Source organism: Lissotriton vulgaris, chromosome 8 (assembly GCF_964263255.1).
Source record: "Lissotriton vulgaris chromosome 8, aLisVul1.2, whole genome shotgun sequence".
Taxonomy (NCBI): Eukaryota; Metazoa; Chordata; class Amphibia; order Caudata; family Salamandridae; genus Lissotriton; species Lissotriton vulgaris.
In genome coordinates this window covers 206,539,405-206,564,105 of record NC_141696.1, presented here as the reverse complement: position 1 = coordinate 206,564,105, position 24,701 = coordinate 206,539,405, and the positions used below count along the sequence as shown (strand labels likewise).

General features: G+C 44.7%; 1 protein-coding gene across 1 annotated transcript in view; it reads right to left on the bottom strand.

Moving 5' to 3' along the window:
• The window catches only part of LOC147696878 (N-acetylated-alpha-linked acidic dipeptidase 2-like), a 476,544-nt gene that overhangs the window by 18,215 nt on the left and 433,628 nt on the right, over positions 1-24,701 (bottom strand). The window contains exon 19 of the mRNA XM_086933986.1: positions 23,307-23,399. Coding sequence (XP_086790112.1) covers positions 23,307-23,399 — 93 coding nt within the window. The remainder of the gene's footprint in view (positions 1-23,306; positions 23,400-24,701) is intronic.

Below are 24,701 nucleotides of genomic sequence, written 5' to 3'. Positions count from 1 at the left end.
TGGCCTTTGTTATGAATTTCAGACACACTTTCAACTATCTGCAGAAACATTTTGCTCAGTCACTTTGTTGAAAGAAACCAGTTTAAATCTGTAGCTAAGAAAATCATGAATGGATTTAACAGCACTCATGAGTCCTCGGTTTTCAGTGCCGCTAAAGTATGCACTCTTTTATTGACTAGACCTGCTTCACCAGCCAGTCTCTAAACCTTCCCTTGACCTATTACTGAAGCCAGATACTAAGCCTGGGGTCTTCAAACTGAGGGGAGGGACCCCCCTTACCTCCCTTCTCACCCCCTAAGGGTGCCTCGAGTGGTCTGGGGGGTGGAGGGAGGCATTATATCTTAGCTGGGAGTATGTGTCAAAAGGGAAGGGACTCCAGATATCCTTGAAACCATCCTATCCCCATTTCTAATAATCACGCTGTGTATAGTTTTAAAAGTTAGTAAGCCATGCCTGACCAGAACGATTGCATTTTAAAAACAGTAACAGAATTTCAATGCAAATTTTTTAAATAAGTCTAGACATATTTAACCATTGACAATTTAATAGAATAAATGCGGAAAATTCGTAGGGATCGGCCTGATTGGTTTTCCCCCACTGCTGAGCACCGCATTAAAATGTTTTAAGACCACCTCTTCCTGTCCACAGCCATTTGTTCATGCCTCCCTCCATTCGTAAGAGACCTGCTTCTCCTACCCCATCATTGACCTCACCTCTTATCTATGGTGTCCATGTTCATGCACTTTAAAAAATGAATGCCACTACTGGCCCAAAAATAGTGCATGTCTAGGAGAAATGGCGGTGCCACCTGTTGGTTTCTCCCTTCTTCTCCTTTTCGACCAAGAATAAATTAGGAAAACAAGAATAAACAGACAAAATACCAAAAAAAGAAAGAATATTTAAATTAAAGACGGCTGAAAGCAGACCGGATGAACCACAAAAAAAAGACAACACAGAGGCAGCCTAAAATCAGATGGTACTAGTCTGGAAGGGAGGAGCAAGATTCTGGTATCTTCTAGTGTGCCAACCCCCCCAAAAAGGGCGGACACGCATGTGTTGTGTGATGACAATATACTGCAAGATTATTCTATGTTGCTTATGCTTGTCTCACAATGGACAGTACAGTGAAAACGACGCAAGAGAAAGGGTACAGAAAGTAACATCTACACAAAATCAGAGCTTCATGTGGCTCCAAAGTAGTCTAACAGATGAAGAGTATTTCTCAAAAGAACTAAGCATATGCTGATGTTTTTTCAGGGAAATATAATCAGAAAACCCACTTGATATAGCTGTATCCTAGTGAAATCTAACCAACTATCATTATTTTTGTAATGACTTTTTTATTTAAGAAAGCATTTTTGCCATGACTTTAATACTACTTCTAGCTCTCATGCCAGAAGACACTGGTGTCTTCAAAATTTTGTAACAGATTAGGACTGGTGTTAGTGATGGGATTTCTGGTTGGCTAGGGCATGCGCCTAAGCCAGGCAGAAACCACCACTCTAGTCAGGGCAAGGGAGTTACACACTACCCTTGCTCACCTCCTTGGTAGCTTGGCACGAGCAGTCAGGCTTATCCCAGAGGCAATGAGTAAAGCGTTTGCGCAACACACAGCAGCAACACACTAGGTACACTACAAAAGAAACTCCATCCAGGTTATATAAAAATAGCCTTTTTATTATCCAAAACACATTAGAATCATAGCCACACAATATACACTGTGCCAACTGGCACTAGGCAATATTTACAGGGGATTACATACAGGTGACAGGGCCAATCGGCCCACTGTCAGAATCATCACAAGCACAAGTAGCAGAAAAAATACCACAAGTAACCACTGGTAAAATACTGTACTCAGCATTATATCACCCTAGCAACATAAACACATGATGCATAAATCACATTAGGCAATAAGTCACCAGCATGAACACATTATCCTAACACCAGAAGCATAAACACCCTGGGCATAAATCACCTTAGCCTAAAACGCAGTAGGACATTTGGCCTAAACACTGAAATGACCCCAGGCCAACTGGCCTTTCACTGGGGCTCTAATGCCCTATGTCCAAAAAGTCAGGGCGCAAAGATATGGCTTCTCAATTAGCCCTAGGGCTGCAAAATCAGCCAACCCACAGGGCGAAATACGCTGTGGGCTTGGAAGTGTATCTCACTCTCTTCTCATCACCAAATGAAAATGCTTCCAAAAGAAAATGGCACTGGCACCAACTGTGCCATGGAAGCCTGCTCCGGAACTCCGAAAATAAACTAGCCCAAATGTTGCAGCTACCCTCTCTCTCTTTCTCTCTCGCTGTGCAGCTGTAGAATTTGTAGCTCCGGCACCAACTGTGCCTGGATGAGCCCTGATCACAGTGCTCCGCCTGCTGCCAAAAAAAGAAATGCCCCCTTTGTTGTAGCTTCCGGCACTCGGGCGGTGCAGCTATGCTCTCGCCAAATTCGGCACCCAATGTGCCTGAGGAATGCTGACGCGGCTTCCCATTCAACCCCCACTCACCGGGGCTTTGCGTGTAGACTCCTCCGGTCAGGGAGACTCCTTCCGACTTGGGGTAAGAGTCCCCGAAGCCCCGGTTGAGCCCCTCCTCTCGGGGCTCCGGTTTTCCTGCTTCCATCAGGCGCCTCTTCAAGGCTGCATTCACGCAGCACAGCTGCTCCCTCATTATGGGGAACCAGGCGGGCAGGGCATGGAGGGAAGTCTCTGGCGGCTGTCTTGCCCAGAAGACGGCAATGGAGCCCGTGAGGCTCTGGCTCCTCTTGGGCATACGCAGGGCTCACACCACCTCACGGGTGCCCTGCCTTCCTCACCTTGACTTCCCTTGTGGCAACCCACCACAAGGCTTCCTAGGGACTCAGCTCCGCCCCCAGTCGCTACGGTTCTCTGGCAAAACACGGGGTAGGCTCCCGCCTTTAACGTGCATCAAAATGCGGGGTGGGCTCCCGCTCACGGAACCCAAGTGCGGGAAAGGCTCCCACTTTCAATAAAAGAACACAAAGTGCGGGTGGGCTCCTTCTCGATCCCTGCGTCATGCAGGGAAATCCTCACGCCGGGATTCTCTCGGGATGCCTCTGCAGCCCAGCGCTGCAGTAGACAGGCACTCCTCTTCTCCTGGCAATAAAGAGTAAAGCGCTTTCAAGGCTCTAGAGTGCTCAAGGTTTAGGGGACACAGCTGGGCCCAGGCAGGCCAACACACAGGGCCCTCTAGCAGGGAGGCAGTCCCTCGTGGCGGTTCCTCGTGGGGCCTAGCAGCAGCAAGTTCCCTGGAAGCACAAAAGCACAACATTTTCATGGGGTCACAGCCCCAATATTTATACCACATTTCTTCTTTGTCTGCCCTCGCACAGGGCTTGGGGGAACCAGCCTTAGCTGGTTCTGGGGGGTTTTCAAGCGCTTTGTTGACAAGGCTCCTCTTCCCCTTTGTCAGGTGGGGGCTTGTCATCAGACACCACAGGGGGGTGGAGCCAGCGTTCACCTAGCAGGCACAGACCTATTCAGGGAACTACTCCTCCCACTACTCCAAAAGCAGATGTCACATTCAGCCTCGTGCTGACTCACCCTGCCCTCCCTGGAGCCACACACACATCACCAATCCCTGTCACTCAAAAGTCAGACATGCAATCCACATCAGGCAGGCAGACACATAGCACATAGAAATGCCAACTTCTAGAAATGGCATTTCTAAAACAGTGATAATAAATCTGCGCACACCATTGCGCAGCAATTATTATTACTATTCCAACTATACCAAACTTGAGCACCCTGCTCCTCTCATATCAGGAATTACCACTGAAACACTTATCAGGGAATCCCCAATTTATTCCTATGGGAGGGCAGCCTTACAGCAGTGAGAACCCAAAATGGCTGTTTGTCACTGCCACAACATGTCACACACTTAAGGTAATATTATATGGGGTTATGTGGCCCATGGATAGATTGTCGACATTGCTAAATTAGCATGAGTTTTGCTTGCCTTATGCTGCTTCTTTTGCGCACGCCTGTGCTAAGAATTTGTTTTTGCGACGTTTTGCCTCTGCCCTTTACATGATACAGATTGTTTTTCACAGTTACAGCTTTCCCTTCAATTCTGTAAGAACATAATGTGCAAGGACAATCAACAATGTCTCTTGTTATTCTGTTCCGGTCAGTCCCTATTACTTAGACAAAACATGTTACCAACAGCTGCAATATGGAAGAATCATGCTTTGATATAGCATTGTTGCATGTTTTTGAAACACACTCGAAGAAAGCCGTTCCATGGAGCTGACCTCTGCTGTTCCTATGATGTAAACTTTTGCATTTAGGCTTTCAGGAATGAGATCTGCTAACAATGCCTAAGAGATCTTCTGATAAATAAAATAACTTATTACTGCCAAGGTGAGGGTGATTAGGCCTGATTATTTTGCCTTTTTCACAGTCTTTATAAAATGACGACTCCTTTTGTATTCTATGGTATTGTAACAATGCTAATGATGTTAGCTTTATGCATTTTGCTGCTGGCAGTGGTTTGCATATTGTTTTATAAATCACTATAGTCAAAATAAACATTTTGAACTTATTTAGTGACTCTGATTATTCTTATTGTGGCAAGTGCGAGAGAGCGAAAGATTGTCTTGTTCCTGTGACTCTGAGGTGAGTCGGGAGTGCTTGTGTTCTGGGTTATCTAAACATTCGTAGCTTCTTGATATTTGTAGGAGACCGAATGAGACACTATTGCTATTCGGTTGGGATTTTGGGTACTAAGGTGATAGGAGGTACACCCCTATTTACTGAGGTCCCGTTTTCTTGTGCATAGTTCTGTGTATGAGCAGAATCCCCACAACATGGCACCGCAAACGTTTGGTCTTGTTCTTATCTGCGAAACGCTTGAGTAGTGCTCGTGCTGGTCCACAATTCCCTCACTTCTGTTTCCGGAGACAGCTGTGATGGAGTAACCTCCTATATTTACATTTTTATAGATTTATTCAAGCTTGAAGTTTTAAAAGGTATTTATTTTCCTAATACCCGTGTTTGCGCTGCCACTCTTTTAGGTTGTTCTACTGTCTTCTCTATAATGGCTGTAGTTGATATTCCGGCTCATAGCAGAGCCGCGCTGACGGCACACTTGACTCGTTATGCGGTCCCTGATGCGGGGGCGCACTTATTTTCGGGGTGGAAGCCAATCTGGCTCACCAATTTGAAGTTTTTTATTCTTGGGTCACCTTTCCTGCGGTGGAAGGCACTGATATGTTTCACACTTATACTGCCACTGCCGTTCCTCAGCAGTATCAGCCTTATAGAGCTCTTGAGATTCTGCTTACAGCTTGACAACACCGTATTTGGTTTAATGGCACCCTTCCTCCCAAAATGACCGCAGTCTGTTTAGGCCCTTTGTCTATCGATGGGGCCACATGGCCCGTTTTGGCTGGGTTTGCCCCACACCCCCATTGCTTTTACATCTGCGACTCTGGCATAGCTCCGCATCTTACACACTTCGTTAATATGCATATATAGAGTTGTAATACAATACATAACACACACCATCTAAGTGGTACCACCTGGCGCTGCTGTACAACCTGCTAGTCCTGGTGGCGTGACCATCTCGTTGTGGTTAATTCTGTAATGGGCAGGAGCCCACTGAATAAGGATGAATTTCCTTATTGGCTTGCCGAGAAATTTGGACAGATAGAAGCTGTCTTTCCTAATACAACTCCTGATGACAAACACAGGATCTTAACTATTAGTTTACCTAAAGACTTTATTCCCGAATTGAGGATTGTAACACCTGGGGCAGGGTGTTTGCAGCAGTATATTCTATGTGTTTTGGCGCTCACGTCATGACCTCCCCTCTCCCTTCTGTGATTAAACTTGTTCAAGATGAACACGGAGACGAATCGGCTGTCGAGCTGGGGATAAGACTGGTGGGGGCGTTCAACGTGGTTGGTGATATGATCCTTGCGAACGTCAAGGGCGATGCCATTAGGTTTCAAGTAGCAAACCCCTTAGAAGCGGTTGCGGAGACCACGAGAATTACCTAAGATTATTGAGAAGGCTTACAAAACCATAGGCCGCAACAGTCTGGGAAATAAGCCTGCAAATCAAAAACAAACGCAGTCTCTGAATCAACAGAAAGCCCAGCCTGAGAAGGATGGGTGCCCTTTCTTTCCTAAAAAGAATTGGCAAAGAAAGAAGAAACAGGGTTCTTAACAGCAGAAGCAGGGTTCGCGTGCAAGTTCACCGACCCCTTATGCTTCTGACCGTACTAATGACTTGCGTGACCACGCTAAAATTAAGTCTACTGATAGATTTCATGTTCCTGATCAGCGTACTCCTCGTTCTTTACAGGAAACATCAGGCTCACAAGCCGGTGGAGGTGATCGTCAGGATTGGGGTAGAAGTCAACCTGCGTCACAACCTCTTGAACAGCCTCAACAGGTGGCAAAGACAACAGGTACATCTCAGTGGACACTGTCAAGTTACACCGTGTGGCCGGTTCTGAATAGTGTGACACCTGCAGTTTTGTTCAACGCAATATCCTTAGAAACATAGACTTTGTCGTCATCTGCTGCACACGGATGTCTGCTCATAGGATGGACACTGTAATTGATCTTCAACCTTTGCAACAATCCTCTTCTGCAATGGATATTGTGCGCCCTTTTCCGGCTAGTGATTCCATGAGTGAGATGTCATCTAGCCCACGAGTACAAATGGCTGATTCGACACTTTCACTTTTGCTTGCAACCCCGGTGAGTGCCTGTGTTGGAGAACCGGCAAACCTTTCTTCTGGCTCGTCCTCCTCATCATCCAGTATGTCTGAGACACCGCCGACTAAATTGCGTATTTTCTACTCCTGGTTCAAAAAGACATACTTCGTTCCCCCATGGACCTACATTTGGTTGGCGCTCATCCTGATTTTCCTCTTTATGTCAATTGGGTTTGTGACAGTGTTCTTTTACTTATAAATAGCCATTATCTCCCTGAACGCTCTGCAGTAAAAATGGTAGATGGTACTTTGGCTCCTCACACATCTTCCCATATAATGAAACGTGGCCAGTCTCTTGTGAACATTTCAGCTTTCTCAGTTCCTGAGGGCATCGTTTGGGACAAAGTAGCCTACGAAATTCATGGCCCGACTGAGGTTCTTCGAGTTCCATACATGTTTCGTGTCTCATTAGGAGACATGGTGACACAGGGCATACATTTGGATGATTGGGTTGTGCAGGCAGTTTATCTATTGTTTTCCGATTTAAAATATTATGCTGCCTTTAATGCTGAAGATTTGCATTTAAATTCTGCCAATTATGCTGATCTCTTTTGCTATCAACATTATGGGCATCATTTTGTACACAAAACCAACACGTTGAGACCTGTTTTTAATTTTACCCAATGGGAACATTGTACAACTCCCTTAGAGGGGATTTCTCAAACTCTTAGAAATAAGTTCACCTATTTTTCGGATTATAAATGACTAATCCCGAATCCTATTTATTTAGGCTTCAAAAATCCTCTACATCTAATTGCCTGTTATCCCACACTAAACTGATTTACGCCAACTTCTTTAGAACACAGTTGGCTACACACGGTTATGACCATTGGAGACAGACTATAGATTTAAAGTCAATCTGGAGCACCAAGCCATGGCAGGTTCAGGGCAGGGCATTGTGGCATTACATCGTGAATGCCTAATCCCAGCTCGACTGTTATTTCTGAATAAGAATATTTACCAAACATCCTGTTCTGGCCTCACAACTGTCAAAACTTTGAATACACCTTCCAGTCCTTCCTTAGCTGAATATGACAACTGGCGATTACAACCTAACTACACTATTGAGGCTTTGCAAGCTCTGCTTCAAAATGCCTCTTTGTTTTTTTTTTTTTAAGTCTTTTTATTGAAAGATTTTACTATTACATACAGGGCACGGCAATGTTACTAACAAAATACATCACATTGAGAGAAAAAGCAGATAAAGCAACAACAAAGAATAATAAAAGGAGCTACATCCAGTTAGAGCAAAGAAATAAAGAAATTTGATCAAAAATATCAATCCAAGTTCTACAACGTAAAACTAATCAAGCAAAGTTTCCATTCTATAATGTTTCCATAAAGTCACTTATATCTCACACAATATTACCAACATAGCAATTAATACCTTATATGTAGTCCTAAATCACCCGGATTTTACTCACATCTAGGTTTTATTCTATTGCACCCTCCTTCCATCGCGTAATAGGATCCCATATTAGCTTACCCAGTTTCCTTCCCCTTTTTCCTTTCCGTGCATAGATCTCTTTCTCCACATTGTATGTTGTTATTAATTTGGCCAACCATTTATGGAAAGTAGGTGGTATAGGGTCAATCCATGCCGAGGCTATGCATAATCTCATAACAGATAATGCTACGAATAAAAATTCCCTCCCGCTAGATAATTGTTCGTCCTCCAGATTTACTCCTAATAATATAGTTCCGGGAGTTAACACCATGTCGGTTCCTAAAATATTATTTATGAAACCTTCAATATCTTTTTTTAGTGAATCTAGATGAGGACACGTTGCAAATACATGTTTTAGATCAGCATCAAAACTTCCACACCTATAACACTTAATACCCACGGTGCCTCCCCATTGTGCTATTTTTGCAAGGGTATAGTATAAATGATACAACGTTTTATAATGTTGCGCCTGCAAGGGTGCTGAGCATAACAAAGAGTATCCCTTTTCTAGAGATATACCAAAACTTTCCCCGCTTATATTAAGATTATCCTTCCATTTTTCGTTCCATTTTTCGTAATCATCCTGTTTTGATTTTATCAATTCAGCTTAAAACCTCTTAATAGTGCAATCTTCCCCTCTTTGAACTACTTCCATAATTGGATTGCGCCTAAAACCCAAAACACCTCCCTTTTTGTTCCAAAGGAAACTCCTAATTTGTAGGTATTTAAAGAATTGCCTGGTATCTAGCTTAAATCTAGCCTGTAATTCTGAGAATTGAAAAATCCCTTGATCCCCCATTACATCCCCTATGGTTCTAATTCCCTTGTTTTCCCACTCAATAAATGTGGGCCTCGAGAAAATATCTTGTGGAAGATTTGGGTTATGTGAGAGTCTGGTATACACATTATATTTCCCCAAACCTATTCTTTTAGAAAAACTTTTCCAAATTGTATATGCTGCTATGAGCGTCTTAAACTTTGTCCTCTTGTAGTAACTAGCCTCTGTAAATTTCAACAACACATTCTGCACTTCCATTCCCAAGGTTAGTCCATAAATTGCCAGTGTTCCAAATTTACTCCAACCTTCTGATTCTGCCCCTCCCAGCATGCCAATCATATTTTGGAGAGCAGCTGCCCAATAATAAAGTTTTAATTCTGGTACTCCCCAGCCTCCCCTCTCTCTCGGGAGTGTCATAAATCTAAGGGCTCTTCTCGTTTTCCCCTTTGCCCAAATAAATCTATTAATTATGCACTCTAGTTTTTTAAATATTTTGACTTCAAATAACAAAGGTATTGCTCTAAATAAATATAAAAATTCTGGGAGAACCAGCATTTTTATTATATTTGTCCGCCCCACAATTGACATGTGCAAGTTGTCCCACCTATCCAGGTCTTTCTCTACTTTCTTAATTAAAGAGATAATATTCTTTTCTACTAACGCGTCCAACATGCCTCTTTGAATGTTTCTGAAATTGGATGGTTGGTGTGCCAAACTAATACAAATGCATGCCAGTTGCGTTTCTATAATATTACACCTGTTTTCATTCAGACTAAGCCTGACCCTCGTTATCCAACTCTTCATTCTGTGACTACATACTCGGTGGGTAAGTTATGCCAACAGTGATTAGAACACTCCACCCTGGCTTCTGTGAAACAATCAATCAATCAATCATAGCATTTGTAAAGTGCACTACATACCCTCAAGGGTCTCAAGGAGCTGGGGGGGAAGCTGCTACTGTTCGAAGAGCCAGGTCCTGACAAGTCTTCTGAAGGTCAGAAGGTCTTCGGTCTGCTGTATGCGGATGGGGAAGGTGTTCCATGTGTTGGTGGCAAGGTGGGAGAATGATCTACCGCCGGCAGTCACTCTTTGGATGCGGGGGTCGGAAGTTCTTGAGGTCCTTGGGGTCCGCCATGGGTTTCTTGAGTAAGGCGTTGATCTCTGTGTGCTTCCAGTTCTCCGGGGAGGTCGCTGTCTCGAAGGAGAAGTTGATGGTTTTCCAGAGATAGGGTGCAATAGTGCTGCTGGCTTTGTTGAAGATGTGGTGTGGGCAGGGGTCTTCCGGGGATCCGGAGTGGACGGTGTTCATGATCTTGATGGTGTAGTCGTTGTTGATGTTGATCCAGGCGAGCAGGCGGTTGGTGCGGGTGGTGGTCGTGGTCGTGGGAGCAGGGGTCTCAGTGGTTGCCGGGGTGGTGAAGGCGTTGAAGCTGTCGTGGATGTCTGCGATCTTGCGATGGAAGAATGTGGCCAGTGAGTCGCACAGGTCTTGTGAAGGGAGGATGTCGTTGGTGTTGGAGCTGGGGTTGGAGAGTTCCTTCACGATGCTGAAGAGCTATTTGCTGTTGTGTGTCTTGTTGTCTAGGTGGTCTTTGAAGGAGGTCCTTTAGGTGGATCTGATGAGGGCTGTGTAGCTTTCCGGAGTTCGCTCATGGATCCAGTTTTTTCTGCAGGTTCTCTTGGAGGCCTGGAGGTCTTCGGCGAACCAGCTGGCTTTCTTCCTGGTGTGAGTGTTGGAGGGTTCCTTGAGCGGGGCGAGGGTGTTGGTGCAGTTGTTAATCCACTGTCTGAGGTTGCGAGCGGCGGTGTCTGGGTCGGTCGGGTCTGCAGGTGGGCTCCGTGCGATGGTGGTGGAAAGCTGGTCTTCCATGACTTTGCTCCAGCAGCGGCGCGGCATCTGGTGGGTGCAGTGGTGCGTGGTGGGTTTGCGGAAGGTGAAGAGGATGCAGCGGTAATCGGTCCAGTGGAGCTCGGTGGTGTGGTTGAAGGAGACGTGGGATCTTGCGGAGAAGATGGGTCAAGCGTGTGGCCGGCGGAGTTGGTGGGTGTAGTGACGAGTTGTCTGAGCCCGAGGTTGGCGAGGTTTTCGATCACGGTGGTGGAGTTGGTGTTGTTGTTGTTCTCGAGGTGGAAATTCAGGTCCCCGAGGAGGATGTAGTCCGTGGAGGCGAGGGCGTGTGTGCTGACGAGGTCGGTGATGGAGTTGCTGAACTGTGCTCAGGGTCCGGGGGGTCTGTAGACGAGGGTTCCTCTGAGGGTGGTGTTGGGATCGGTGTGAATCTGGAAGTGCAGATGTTCAGCAGTGCTGAGGGTGTCGTCTGTGTTGGTTGAGACTTTGAGAGTGTTTCTGTGGACGATGGCGATTCCTCCTACTGCTCCATTTGTGAAACAACACCTTTCCCTCTTATCTAACGATATTGATTTGGCTGACTTTCTCCTGGGCCCACGTAATCCAAGAGCCAAGCGATTTATTTATCCGCTTATAATGAAATTTAGAAACATTTACAGATGGAAGCTGCCTTCCGTCTATGTTAAATTGATCAGGCTAATTTAGAAATGTATACCGGTTTATCACAATAACATGATTTGGATGTATCAATGTATTTGAGTGAACGCTGGTATGTGTGCCAATTTCACAAAACCGTGATGTGGGAGAGTACAAGAGTTCTGGAGCCTAAAATAATGTATGTATGAAACGTAAATAAGTGTGCAACTTAGGTCATACATAAGAACCAATATAAACCGCTGTGAGAAGTGTTTTTAATTCTTGTGAGAGAGTGAATTTCACTATTGGGTTGCACTGCACCCACTGGAAGCATGAATATAATGTGTCCAATGAAAAAGAGAAATATATCACAGTGGTATTTACCATGATACCTTCCACATGATGGTGATGTGAATACAATGTGTGATAAATATTGAGATATGCTGTTTATCCCATGTGTTTTTCCTTACAGAGACTTGGCAAGAATACCAATGGTATTATTTTGAATGCTAGATGTAGGCATATTGGATAAGTACTAGAGACCTGCAGGCATAGGTACTATTAAATTATCATTTCATTGGAAACAGTGAAGTAGGGTGTAGTGTAGTTCCAATATTCCCAATAGGCTCTGCGCATTGGAATAACATAAGCGGTAGTTTAGACGTAGGACTGAGGTCATCTAGGTCTTTACTGAATATGTTAGACTTAATTAGGTATGCCAGCTAGCTCAGAGGTCACTAGAAACGTTCTCGAGTGAACAGGAAGGAGTTAACTTTCCTGAATATACAAGAAGGGATTAGTTTCTGACAACCGCGTAAACATGACAACTTTGCTCCCCTAGAATAAGGAGTATATCTCCAGATTCGTGTGAAAACAATAGACAGCTATTTCACTCAGTCAATCGTGCATGCTTAGTTTCACCACGTAGTGCAGAGAAATAGAGAGACGGGCGTTTTCAATAAAAGTGGTTATTTATTGAGCAGTCTTCTTTCTCATGCAAGAGAAATGAATTGCCACAATTGCAATACTTATCATGAAGTAAAGTGCGTACAGTAAAAGGAGTATTATGAAATAATACTGTAAAAGCATTTATGTGGTTTCTGAACCATAAGATACTTAAAACGGATAAAATATATACATACTTAAAATCATTGACTAAACGTGCTCAACTGGTGCTTCTAAGATACGCCTACACCGGTGTACCTAACCTAAGCCTAGTACGTGGGAAGGAGTAAGTGAGCTGCAGTTTAAGTTAAGTTATTTTTGCCAAGAATCTGAATCAAGAATTCTCTAAGGATCTAATCAGCTCCGTACCTTGGTTATAGAATGAAGGAGGTCTTGTATCTCTCTCTCAGGACTCTATCTCCCAGCAACCCGCAAGGGTGACTGGAAACACTGGAGCTGGATTTCTCGGCAGGAGAAAAGACAGCGTCTCTCTCAGTGCGTCAATGGGAGGGTCGGCTTCCTTCGGCACTCGCATCAGCTGGGCGTCGGGCAAGTAGATAGTCGATCTGCTCCAAACCACCGTGTGTTTGCTTAAGGCAAATGCTGGTATATTTATAACTGGATGGTGCCGAGTTTGACGTAAGGTTGGACATAAGACGTCACTAAGAACTGGCAGTTCTTTCAGGACTCCAGGAGTTCTAGGACAAATCAAAACAGAAGCAGGGGGAATTCCCGGGCTGCTGGAGGCTTGGTTTGTTTAAAGAACGCGTTGTACTTTCTAGGAGTTTAGGGGAGTAGCCTTGCCGTATTTGGACTGCATTGGCTATGACTAAATATGGATATGATTCTTATGCCTTTATAAGGATATGATTTGTTATAACCACATAAGGGCATGTATCGGGAATATTTAGATAGGGTCCTAGATACGTTTACAACAAGGGATCTTTCTTGGTCGTGAGGAAGTAAGCCAGGGAGCTGGCTTCTGAAACATGTCGACCTTGTAGAAAGTGACTCATTACAGTACACCATCTACACTTCCCCATTTTTACTATTTCTAGCTAGGGAAGGCAATAAAGATTTTTTTTTCCACTAGCCAGGGAATTTTTAAATGATTTCTTTCACTATTTTTCATGACCCTACCTCCCCATGCACTACATATAATCCCTATCACGAATAAAAGTGCTCCAGCGTCTACGTAGGTCGTAGCAAGCCCCGCCCCGTAGAGGGCCGGGAAGACCCCAATGATGAAGCATGACACTGAATCAGGTTTCATTGTGTGTGGGGTATTGTACAATTTCATTAGGATTGCCCTTCTAACATCAATGAGAAGGAGCTTGATTTTTCAGTACCATCCTTTTGATTAAAACCATTAAGATATCAAGGTATCAAGTAAAATAACGGTGGAATCTCTGTGTTATAAAACAGTATTGAGAGGAGGATGATTTTACTTTTTTCCTCTTCACTCCTGATTTGATTTCTAGAGTAATTTAGAAAAAGTCCTTGTTGTAGTGAACAACAGCATTAACACACTTTCTACATGTATTTACACCTTAGACAATGTTGTTTCTTCTGTAATAGATATTGTGCAAAGTGCTGTTTCAGTGTTATATAACGGTCAGAATCAGTTAAGGTCAGTCATGCAATTTGCTTGGACATTGCAGACACTGAAAATGGGTAAAGTGCCTTGGGATTATTTGAATGCCACTGCTTTATTTTTGCCTTTTCACCTTACTGATAAACAGAGGTTTATGTACATGAAAGATGCTGTATATATGCTGTTACATATTGAACAACTGGAGCCTTTGCCGTTCTCTGTAGCAGAAACGGACTCTGCTGTTTGGTTAATTCATTCTATATTTTCCAGCATTTCTGGAGGGTTCCGCTTAATGTTGGCGCTGGCAGCTGTAGTCCTGCTTCTTCTCATTGTGCTTCATAATGGCTGCTCGCTTTGTGGCTCTGCACCGGCCAGCCCAGCTACAACTGTACCGCAATCGCCTGTATGAGGCTTTTGGATGCTTGTCTTTAGCAACGCTTGGCGTCAGTTACGACTTGACATTTCGCTTTGCCTATTATACTTGCGTGCAACCAGTGCTTCATTGCAAACGATGTCATTTCTCCTGGGCGAAGGAACTTTGCTAATCTGACACGTGGTTTCCAATCCCTGATTTCAGCCGGTTGATGGGTCCCTTGGAGGCGCATGACGAAGCTTGTTCTGTGGATGGTCAGATGACTTGTGCATCTTTACTTGGAATTTTGGCTCAATGGGATATTTGTGCAGTTGCGCAGACTTTCCTACAACATAGTTTTAATTGAATACCACACAAGTTTACCAATTCTAGTTTTGGATGCTCCTGCTTGTAAGGAACATGATGGTTCCTTCGACTTACTTGATTGGATGTCATCCCTTTTTTCTACCAATGACAAGAATGAACTATTGGAAGGAATTGCATTACTTTGCACACAAACCATCATGGATTGACTACTTAGGTCGTTACTACTACTCTGTCGGTTATACAGACTCTTTTTTCAAGCTCAGAGCACCTTTAACTTTTTCTTCGAACTTTCCCTTTCTTCTCCGATTTGACTTTTTTTTTTTTAAAGTCCTTCAACGGTATTTTGAACACTGCCTGGCTTTCGAACTCTGTTTTTGTTCTTCTGTCTATGTCCTACTGACTTCCCTGGGGGAGGGTGTTGTATGGGGTTCTGTGGCCCGTGGATACATTGCCAACATTGCTGTTAGCATGAGTTTTGCTTGACCTATGCTACTGCTTTTCGGCATGCCTCTGGTAAGAATTGTTTTCGCGATGCTTTGCCTTTGCCCTGTACATGATAACAGATTGTTTTTCACGTTCTCAGCTTTCCCTTCAATTCTGTCTGAAAATATTGTGCAAGGTCGATCAACAATGTCTCTTATTATTCTGTTCTGGTCAGTCCCTATTACCTAGACAAAATATGTTAACAAAAGATGCAATATGGAAGAATAGCGTTGTTGCATGTTTTTGAAACACGCTCGAAGAAAGCCATTCCATGGAGCTGAGCTCTGCTGTTCCTATGATGTAAACCTTTGCATTTAGGCATTCAGGTAGGGGGTCTGCTAACAAGGCATAAGAGATCTTCTGTTATATAAAACAACTTCTTACTGCCAAGGGGAGGGTGATTAGGCCTGATTAGTTTGCCTTTTATTAAATGACGACTCCTTTTGTATTCCATGGTATTGTAACAATGCTAACGATGTTAGCTTTATGCATTTTGCTGCTGGTCATGGTTCGCATACTGTTTTATGAATCACTATAGTCAAAATAAACATTTTGAACTTATTTAGTGATTGATTATTCTTATTGTGGACAAGTGCGAGAGAGCAAAAGATTGTCTGATTCCCACAACTCTGAGGTGGGTCGGGAGTTCTCCTGTTCTGGGTTGTCTAAACATTCATAGCTTCTTGATATTTGTAGGAGACCTAATTAGACACTATTGCTAGTCGGTTGGGATTTTGGGGACTACGGTGATAGGAGTACACCCCTATTTACGGAGGACCTGTTTTCTTACGCATAGTTCTGTGTATGAGCAGAATCCCCGCAACAGTACATGTCCTACCTTTTACCTACAATACACCCTGCCCGTAGGGCTAGCTAGTGCCTACCTTAGTGGTGCCTGACATGTGGTAAAAGGGGGGTCACTGACATGACACACACTTTAGGTGCCACGTCACAGCGGCAGTAGCACTACGCGCACAGGCCCTGAAATGGCAGAGGCCTGGGACAGGTTTGAAAGGCTACTTTGGTGGTTGGCGCAATCAGCGCTGCAAGCCCACCTGTAGCATTTAATTTACCAGCCCTGTGTATATGAGATACCACTTTACAAGGGACTGACAGGTAAATTAAATATGCCATACAGATGTAGACCAATCCTCACCATATTTATCACAGAGAGCACACGCACTTTACACTTGACAGCAGTGCTAAAGTGCCCAGAGTCCTAAAACCACGAACACCATGTCAGAAAAAAGGCTAGGAGGAAGGCAGAAAGTTCATGGATGAACCTGCACAAAGGGCCACATCCAACACAACCCCCTTCCAGCCAAAATGCAGGGTAGACCAATCACCACCTTGATGGGCTTCCCTGCTTTGAGCGATAGAAGACGGACGTGGGCCCGCAACTGCAGGGACACCTTCCAGTTCTACGGCACTCTGAATCCATGTGGTTCCCTCTGTCAAAGCTCCCAGGACCAACTAGGCTACCCCACCTGTTCTTCCTAGCTGTCCAAGGCTCTAGCCCACCCAGATGTCTCTGGTCCTCACCAATCTGCAGAGAGGGGCAGGAACCCCTGGCACATAGTAACATTTCTCCACTATTCCTCTCAGTGTAGTTCTAAGCTGCCACTGATCCTCTAACCCAGGGTCCGCACCCTCAGGCTGACCAGAAGTCACGGGCGAGGCTCTCTTCCCCCTACCTCTCCTTCCGGAGTTCCGCCCTCTCCTCCTATGAGAGGCAACCTCAGAACACAAATCTCCCACCAGTTCAGGGACGTTGACCCTGCAACTGATTTACCAACCTGGGATCTGAACCCTCAGGTGGCACCGGGGTCAGAGGGGAGGACTCCCTGCCTCTGCACCCCCTTCCAAAGTTCTGCACCCTCCCAACTCAAGTGGTACCCCTAGAAGCTACATTGGTCAGGACACTCTGTACAGTTGTCCTTCCCTCCAGGTCAGGCATACCCTGAACCGTGCCTCCCAACCCAGGGACTGAACCCTGCGGTTGAACACTTGCCCTGTGCACCATGACTTCCTTGGGAGCACACATGCCCCCAGAGGGTAACACATAACTGATGTGTCATGTGAAAGTCTGCCTGGTGCAGATCTCCCATCCCCTGTCAATCTGTGTGTGAAGATCCCCCAGGACAGATGTGGCGTGACCATGGTCATTCCTTGGAGACTCAGCCCTTCTGGCTGGCCCCTGACCCACTGGTCCTTCCACTGGGACTCTTTCCCCTTCTCATCTCTCAATCTGGACATCTGCACCCCCCACTTAGGAGTGGCACTGCCAGACACCAGAACTGATGGAGGCCTGCTTACACACACTCCAAGTTCTCCTGACACTAGGAGCTCCACCTCAATGGGCGGCCCATCAGGACAGACTAGGCTCCCTACCTGGTGTTCTCTTAAAAAACAATCCAGGCCCTGAGCCAGAGGTTGGGCACTTTCGGGACATATCCCAGTCTCACTCCTTCTCCTAGGAGACAGGATGTGAGGCCCTACAACCTTCCCACTAGAACAGGACCTAGCTGGGCTACTCTGAACCTCTCCCACCACTCTGGAATGGGAAATACCTGAGCCACTCCCCTTAGGGTCACTCCCCAATGCCTCTTCAGAATCTCTGGCAACCACCCAGAGGTCTGCCTCCCGTGCAAGTTCCATAGGATCAGAGAACTCACACTCCAACAGGTGTTGGCGCAACCCCGGAAAACAATTACTGAACATGTGCTCTCTGACAACTAGATTGAACAGCCCTTTAAAATCATTTGCCATGCTAACCATCACCCAATCCTCCAGTGCATCACAACACACATCCACAAACTCTCCCCAAGACTGGCGAGACAGTGTTCTAGGGCCCCTGAACCTCAATCTGCACCCTTCTTCCCAGGAACCAGGCACCATACTTTGGCCTCTGGCAGTGGGACTTCCTGCACTGGACCCCATATTGCTGCCACCACTGCACCTCACCCTCATTGGTGAATCCAGACAACTAAAACTGCCCTCAAGGGTTAACCTACCCTCCAGAGCTAGTTTCTCCCTGGTGACGGCCCTCTCTGCCTCCACCATCCTCTACTGCGCTAGGACCCTCTCAGTCTCTAGATTCTTCTCTTCAAGGCCCAAAACCTTGAGACTCAACTCCTGGGCCAACAAGGCCTTTTTTCCTCTAAGGCTAACTTCCTATGCTCCAACTCCAATTTTTGAGCCTCCATATTCTCATGGCTCTCCTTCTGGAGCTTTTGTAAAGCCAGCTCCTGCTCCCTTTCTTCCTTCCTATCTACCCGCTCCCCTGGGGACAGGGAAAGGGATGAGGGTGCTGCCCCTGGAACTGGACACTGCAATGGACTCCCTATCTATGGGGTCCTCACTCTCTACTGGCGTCCCTGCCCTTCCATCTTCTTCCTCCTCTTCAAACTCTTCAGACCCATTACCCTCTTGGTATGCGGACTGGGAACCCTCCCTCTTATAGTTCTCCAAGAATCATATTTTATCCTGCCACCGGAGTAGAGACTCCTGAAGGTCTTGCTGGGTCTCTGACCCACTAATTTCTATGAATCTCTCCTCACATAAATCCATTAACTCCCCCCTACTGTATTTGAACAGATTATAAAACCTAAAGGTAGAATCCATTTTGTCAAGGCACCAAATAAACAGGTACAACACGGGAGACCTAGGTGCAAGAACTGAAGCAAGAATAAACAATTCCAAAAAGAGATTTTTAAGGAGAAAAAAAACCTCAGGAAAAAATATCCCCAAACATATGATTCTCTAAATGCAGAGTTTGTAGTCCAACCAGTGGTCGCTGTGGTACTGCGCAAACTCAAGTCCAATACTCACCGCTGACAACCAATGTTAGAAATTGGATTTCTGGTTGGCTAGGGCATGCGCCTAAGCCAGGCAGAAACCACCACTCTAGTCAGGGCAAGGGAGTTACACACTGAAGATAACCCCTGCTCACCCCCTTGGTAGCTTGGCACGAGCAGTCAGGCTTATCCCAGAGGCCTTTGTAAGGTATTTGTGCAACACACACAGCAGCAACACACTAGCACACTACAAAAGAAACAACTCCACATAAGGTTATATAAAAATAGCCGTTGTATTATCCAAAACACATTAGAATCATAGTCACAAATTAAACACTGTGCCAACTGCCACTAGGCAATTTTTACAGGGGATTATATACAGGTGACAGGGCCAATAGGACTACTGTCAGAATCATCACAAGCCGTAGAAATAATATCACAACAAGTAACTACTGGTAAAATACTGTACTCAGCATTATATCACCTTAGCAACATAAACACATGATGCATGATCACATTAGGCAATAGATCACCAGCATGAACACATTATCCTAAACACCAGAAGCATAAACACCCTGGGCATAAATCACCTTATCTTAAAACACAGTAAGACATTTGGCCTAAACACTGAAATTACCCCAGGCCAACTGGCCTTTCTCTGGGGCTCCAATGCCCTATGTCCAGAAAGTCAGGGATCGAAGACAGGGCTTCTCAATTAGCCATAGGGCTGCAAGAGCAGCAAAGTGACAGGGTCAATACACTGGGGGCGGGGGAGTGTACCTCACTCCCTTCTCATCACCAAAATAAAATGCCACCAAAGGAGAATGGCACTGACACCAACTGTTACACAGGCTTCCTCGGGGTACAGCTCCACCCCCGGTCAGGTGGCCCGCCTGGCTTCCTGTTTTCTCTGCCGGTCCGGCGGCTCATATACAAGCCCACGTTTAGAGGCTCCCGGCGGGGTAGGCTCCTACTCCAGTTCATTGGCAAAACGCGGGGTAGGCTCCCCACTTTAACGTGCATCAAAATGCAGAGGCCAGGCGCTCCTCTTCTCCTGGCAATAAAGAGTAGAGCGTTTTCAAGGTGCTAGAGTTCTCAAAGTTCAGGGGACACAACTGGGCCCAGGCAGGACAGTATACAGGGCCCTCCAGCAGGGAGACAGTCCCTCTGGGGGATTCCTCCTGGGGCCCAGCAGCAGCAAATCGCCTGGAAGCACAAAAGCACAACATTTTCATGGGGTCACAGCCCCAATATTTATACAACATTTCTCCTTTGTCTGCCCTGGCACAAGGCTTGGGGGAAACCACTCTGAGCTGGTTCTGGGGTTTTTTGCAGCACTTTGTTGACAAGGCTCCTCTTCCCCTTTGTCAGGTGGGGGCTCGTCGTCAGACACGCCTCAGGGGGGCGGAGCCAGCATTCACCTAGCAGCCACAGACCTATTCAGGGTCAGGGTACTCCTCTTCCAACTACTCCAAATGCAGATGTCCCATTCAGCCTTGTGCTGACTCACCCTGCCCTCCCTGGTGCCATAAACACCTCACCAGCCCCTGTCACTCAAAAGCCAGACATGCAATCCACATCACGCAGGCAGACACATAGCACATAGAAATGCCAACTTCTAGAAGTGGCATTTCTAAATAGTGATAGTAAATCTGCGTGCACCATTGTGCAGCATTTATTATTACTATTCCAACCATACCAAACTTGACCACCCTTCTCCTCTCATATCAGAAATTATCACTGAAACACTTATCAGGGAATCCCCAATGCATTCCTATGGGAGGGCAGCCTCACAGCAGCCTCACAGCAGTGAGATACCAAAATGGCGGTTTGTCACTACCAGGACATGTCACACACTTAAGGTACATGTCCTACCTTTGACCTACAATACACCCTGCCCACAGGGCTAGCTAGGGCCTACCTTAGGGGTGACTGTCATGTAGTAAAAAGGAGGGTCACAGACATGGCACACATTTTAGGTGCCATGTCACAGCGGCACTGCGTGCACAGGCCCTGCAAAGGCAGAGGCCTGGTATAGGTTTCAAAGGCTACTTTGGTGGGTGGCGCAATCAGTGTTGCAAGCCCACCAGTAGCATTTAATTTACCAGCTGTGGGTATATGAGATACCACTTTACAAGGGACTGACAGGTAAATAAAATATGCCAAACAGGTGTAGACCAATCTTTACCATATTTATCCCAGAGAGCACACACACTTTACATTGGACAGCAGTGCTAAAGTGCCCAGAGTCCTAAAATCACCAACACCATGTCAGAGAAAAAGCTAGGGGGAAGGCACAAAGTTCACGGATGACCCTGCAAAAAGAGCCACGTCCAACAGCTGGCAGCAAGGATGCATAGACATACAAAGTAAATATAATTAGCTGCTGTATTTCCCAGCAATGATTCCATTAGTTCAGATATCCTTCATTTAAATTATACAAACCGTGGGCCCCATTATATACACCATGAATACTTCATATATGCATTGTTTCTCCTTTATTTTTTACCTAGACTATAATGCTGACTCTGTTGTATATTCCATGTAGATTATCGTTAAATTGCATTTTTTCAGACTAGTGACTCAGTGATTGCAAAAGTTGTCTATTACCATCCAATTTCCAGAAAACATCCGTACGTTGATATTAATGAGTGGTTTTAATTCCCCAATCAGAGCCATTAGTTTTTCATAATTTACTTTTTTTTATCACAACCTTTACAAAATATTGATGTACAGTCGGGGAAGTGTGCCACTACAGAACTAGAGCCACAGACAATTTTCTAATCATTATGTAAGAATTTAATATGTAGTATGTATTTCTGTACTTTGACAAGAAAACCTAATACAAATATTTAAAAAAATAAAAATAGGAAAATGGGAATTTCCTCTTTCTTTCAATGCTGCATCTTAACCAACATGTATCATCTTGACTAGAAGCATGGAAAAAACTAATAATACTTCAACTCTAGAGTGTCAAATTGACAAACCCATCGCTTTCGATGGTAATATGAAGATGTTCTCAACTAGAGCTCAACACAAATTGTGCATCCTGAGGAAAATTGAATTTTATACGGCCTAGTATGTCCCCTATCGTGTACCCCAATGTTCCATGTCTATGCATTTACCCTCCATGGCCGAAAATGAAGACGCAAATGCATTTGCGTCCAACGTTAACATGTCCTCTACCAGATCCACCATGTATGGATCGATAATTCAGTCTTTAACCATGCCATGCCAACGTCTTTACATGGTATACTTTCACGTTTTCCTGGCTCTGTCGAGCTAGGCCCTGATTTCTGTCTCCGAACCCCTTCTGCCTCTGAAAGCTGCCGTTTAGGTATGCATCCCTGACCTCTGCCTTACTTCCTGCCAAGCGAAGCGGTGCCTGGCTCAGCCTGGCCTGCCTGCCAAGACAGTATTTTGCCTTCAAGTTATCTGTTCAGCCTCCTCGAAAACACATTCCAGTCTAGTGATATAGGTAAACATATTCCCGGCTGCAGAGCAAAGGGCCCGGCCTTTCTGTCTCCATGCAAGTAATTTACTGCTCCCGTTGCCATAGTAGGCCCATGGCCCCGCGCATTGCACCAAGACACGTATGCACCCACTAGCATTCAGTAGTGTAGCCTCTGCCCGAGAGACCTTTTACTCCAGATAATACATCCTCCAAACATAAGATACCAGATATGTTATAGGTCCAAGTCGTTCTGACATCCCAAACTTCTGTCTCCTTTACTAGTGCTAAAGTCAAGCCCCAGTTCTCCCCAGTTACACGTCCATGTCACGTCATACTAGCTGCGCGCGCATCTGCACATCTTGCTGACTCTGCAGATTACCTCTATGCATCCACCCACCTATAACACTTTCTGTGACGTCCACATCACACACCTCCGTGTACGCCTATAACACGCCTTCTTTTACGCCCCCTGCTACGCACATGTGTTCTTATCTTCTCCTTTTCACTTGTTACGCCTCCTATATTCAATGCAATTGTACCGTTTTACTATATATATTGTGCACTGTCAATAAAATGTTGAATATCCCTTCCTGAACCTTAGTGGTGATGGAACCCGATGTCCCTTGGCTCGAGCTAAAGAATTAAAGCCCGTATGACTCAGATACCACAGACTCTGCCTTCATTTTTATTAAGATTGAGCTATCATTTAATGCATAGAAACATGTTCCGGTAAATTTATTTACCACAATCCCAAGACCTTCTTTATATTCTGTGGTGTAAAAAAATCCTGGCACATAATGAACAAGGTTCTGACAGAACTGCAGTCTTTAGAGATGCTCATATGTAATTTACATAAACCAAACTTTTTTGTAAATATATAGTAAATTTTTACCTGTAAAATCCCCTGCCTGGAAGACCAAGTGGGTCAACAAAAGCTCTTTCCAAAAGCATCAGCTGATCATTCATTATTCGTAGACCAATAATGCTGTATAAAAAGAAATGTTACTTTGCTTAACATAAATTTAACCTTTATTTAAATGCCTTAAAATGCTGCATACAGTTGTGATAATAAAATAATAACTAGAAGTTGAATAAATCACATTCATCAAAGCTTTTTTTGAAATTCCTTTTCTGTTTTCATACTCCGATTGAATGTTTAACCAGAAGCTTAGAACTAGTGTGTGTCTGAAAAGATGCCTAATGAAAATCAGAACCCAGAACTAGGGTGTATCTGAGAAAATGCCTAATGACAATAATACAGGTAAAGGCACTTTAATTTGTGGGACCCGTTCCACTATGTGTACTAGACCCTGAAGGTGTGTATAAAGAGGTTTATTTTCTGGTACCCCTGAAAAGCAAATGGATTAGTTAAGATGTAAAAATCAGATCAACAGTGTTTCAGAATGGAGGACCACAACAATTTACTTTTGGTATGTCTGGTCTAGATTACAGATGTGTGATCTGACCTGAATCATCACCTTTGAGTGCAGAGCTCCACTTAACTTTGCTATGTGGGTAGGTTGGGTCCTTTTCAGCAGGTCTTGAACAAGGCATGACTTTAAGGATTGAGTAATGGATAAGTCTCATGGGGTGTTTGAGGAATTTGTTGAGAAGCTCAGTAATCTGTTGCAAAAGTATATATGAAATTCTTTTTGGCATCCCGCTCAGCACAATTCACGGAGCCATTTAATTGTTTTGATCGTAACCACTTACTTTGAAAACTGATGAATGTTCACCGATGGGCTGTGATGGTAAGATAACATTTGGGGAGAATATTATTCCAGACTTTGACTTGTTTATAAACAAACAAAAGTGAAACTGCAATGTCCAGAGCACATTTATTATCTCTGGTTCGATGACCTAAGTAATATAGCAAACAATATCATGTTTCATCATTCATGTCCTTGTAAGGTCATCAAACTCGCTACATGCACAGCCATGGTACATTCTAATTTAGGCACTTGCTAAAGAAGTTCCTCTGATTGCTAAGATCATTGTGGCGAGCTCCAATGCTAATTTCACGCCTTGGGAAAAGTAAGAATAGTCATTTCTCATCACATGAAGTTCAGCAGACCACAACGTGGCATACACCACTTCTTTCTCTAATAAAGTGATCTTGACTCACTGATAAGATCAACCTGCTCTCTGGGCAGCAGGGCTGGAATTTGAAAAGAAACAATGTGGAATATTCTCGATTCTGCCATCTCCAATGGTATTACCCATAAAAAGAATTTTAGCTTTCTACTTTTAATTAAAAATATGGTTGTGTGTAGTACAACAGAGCATA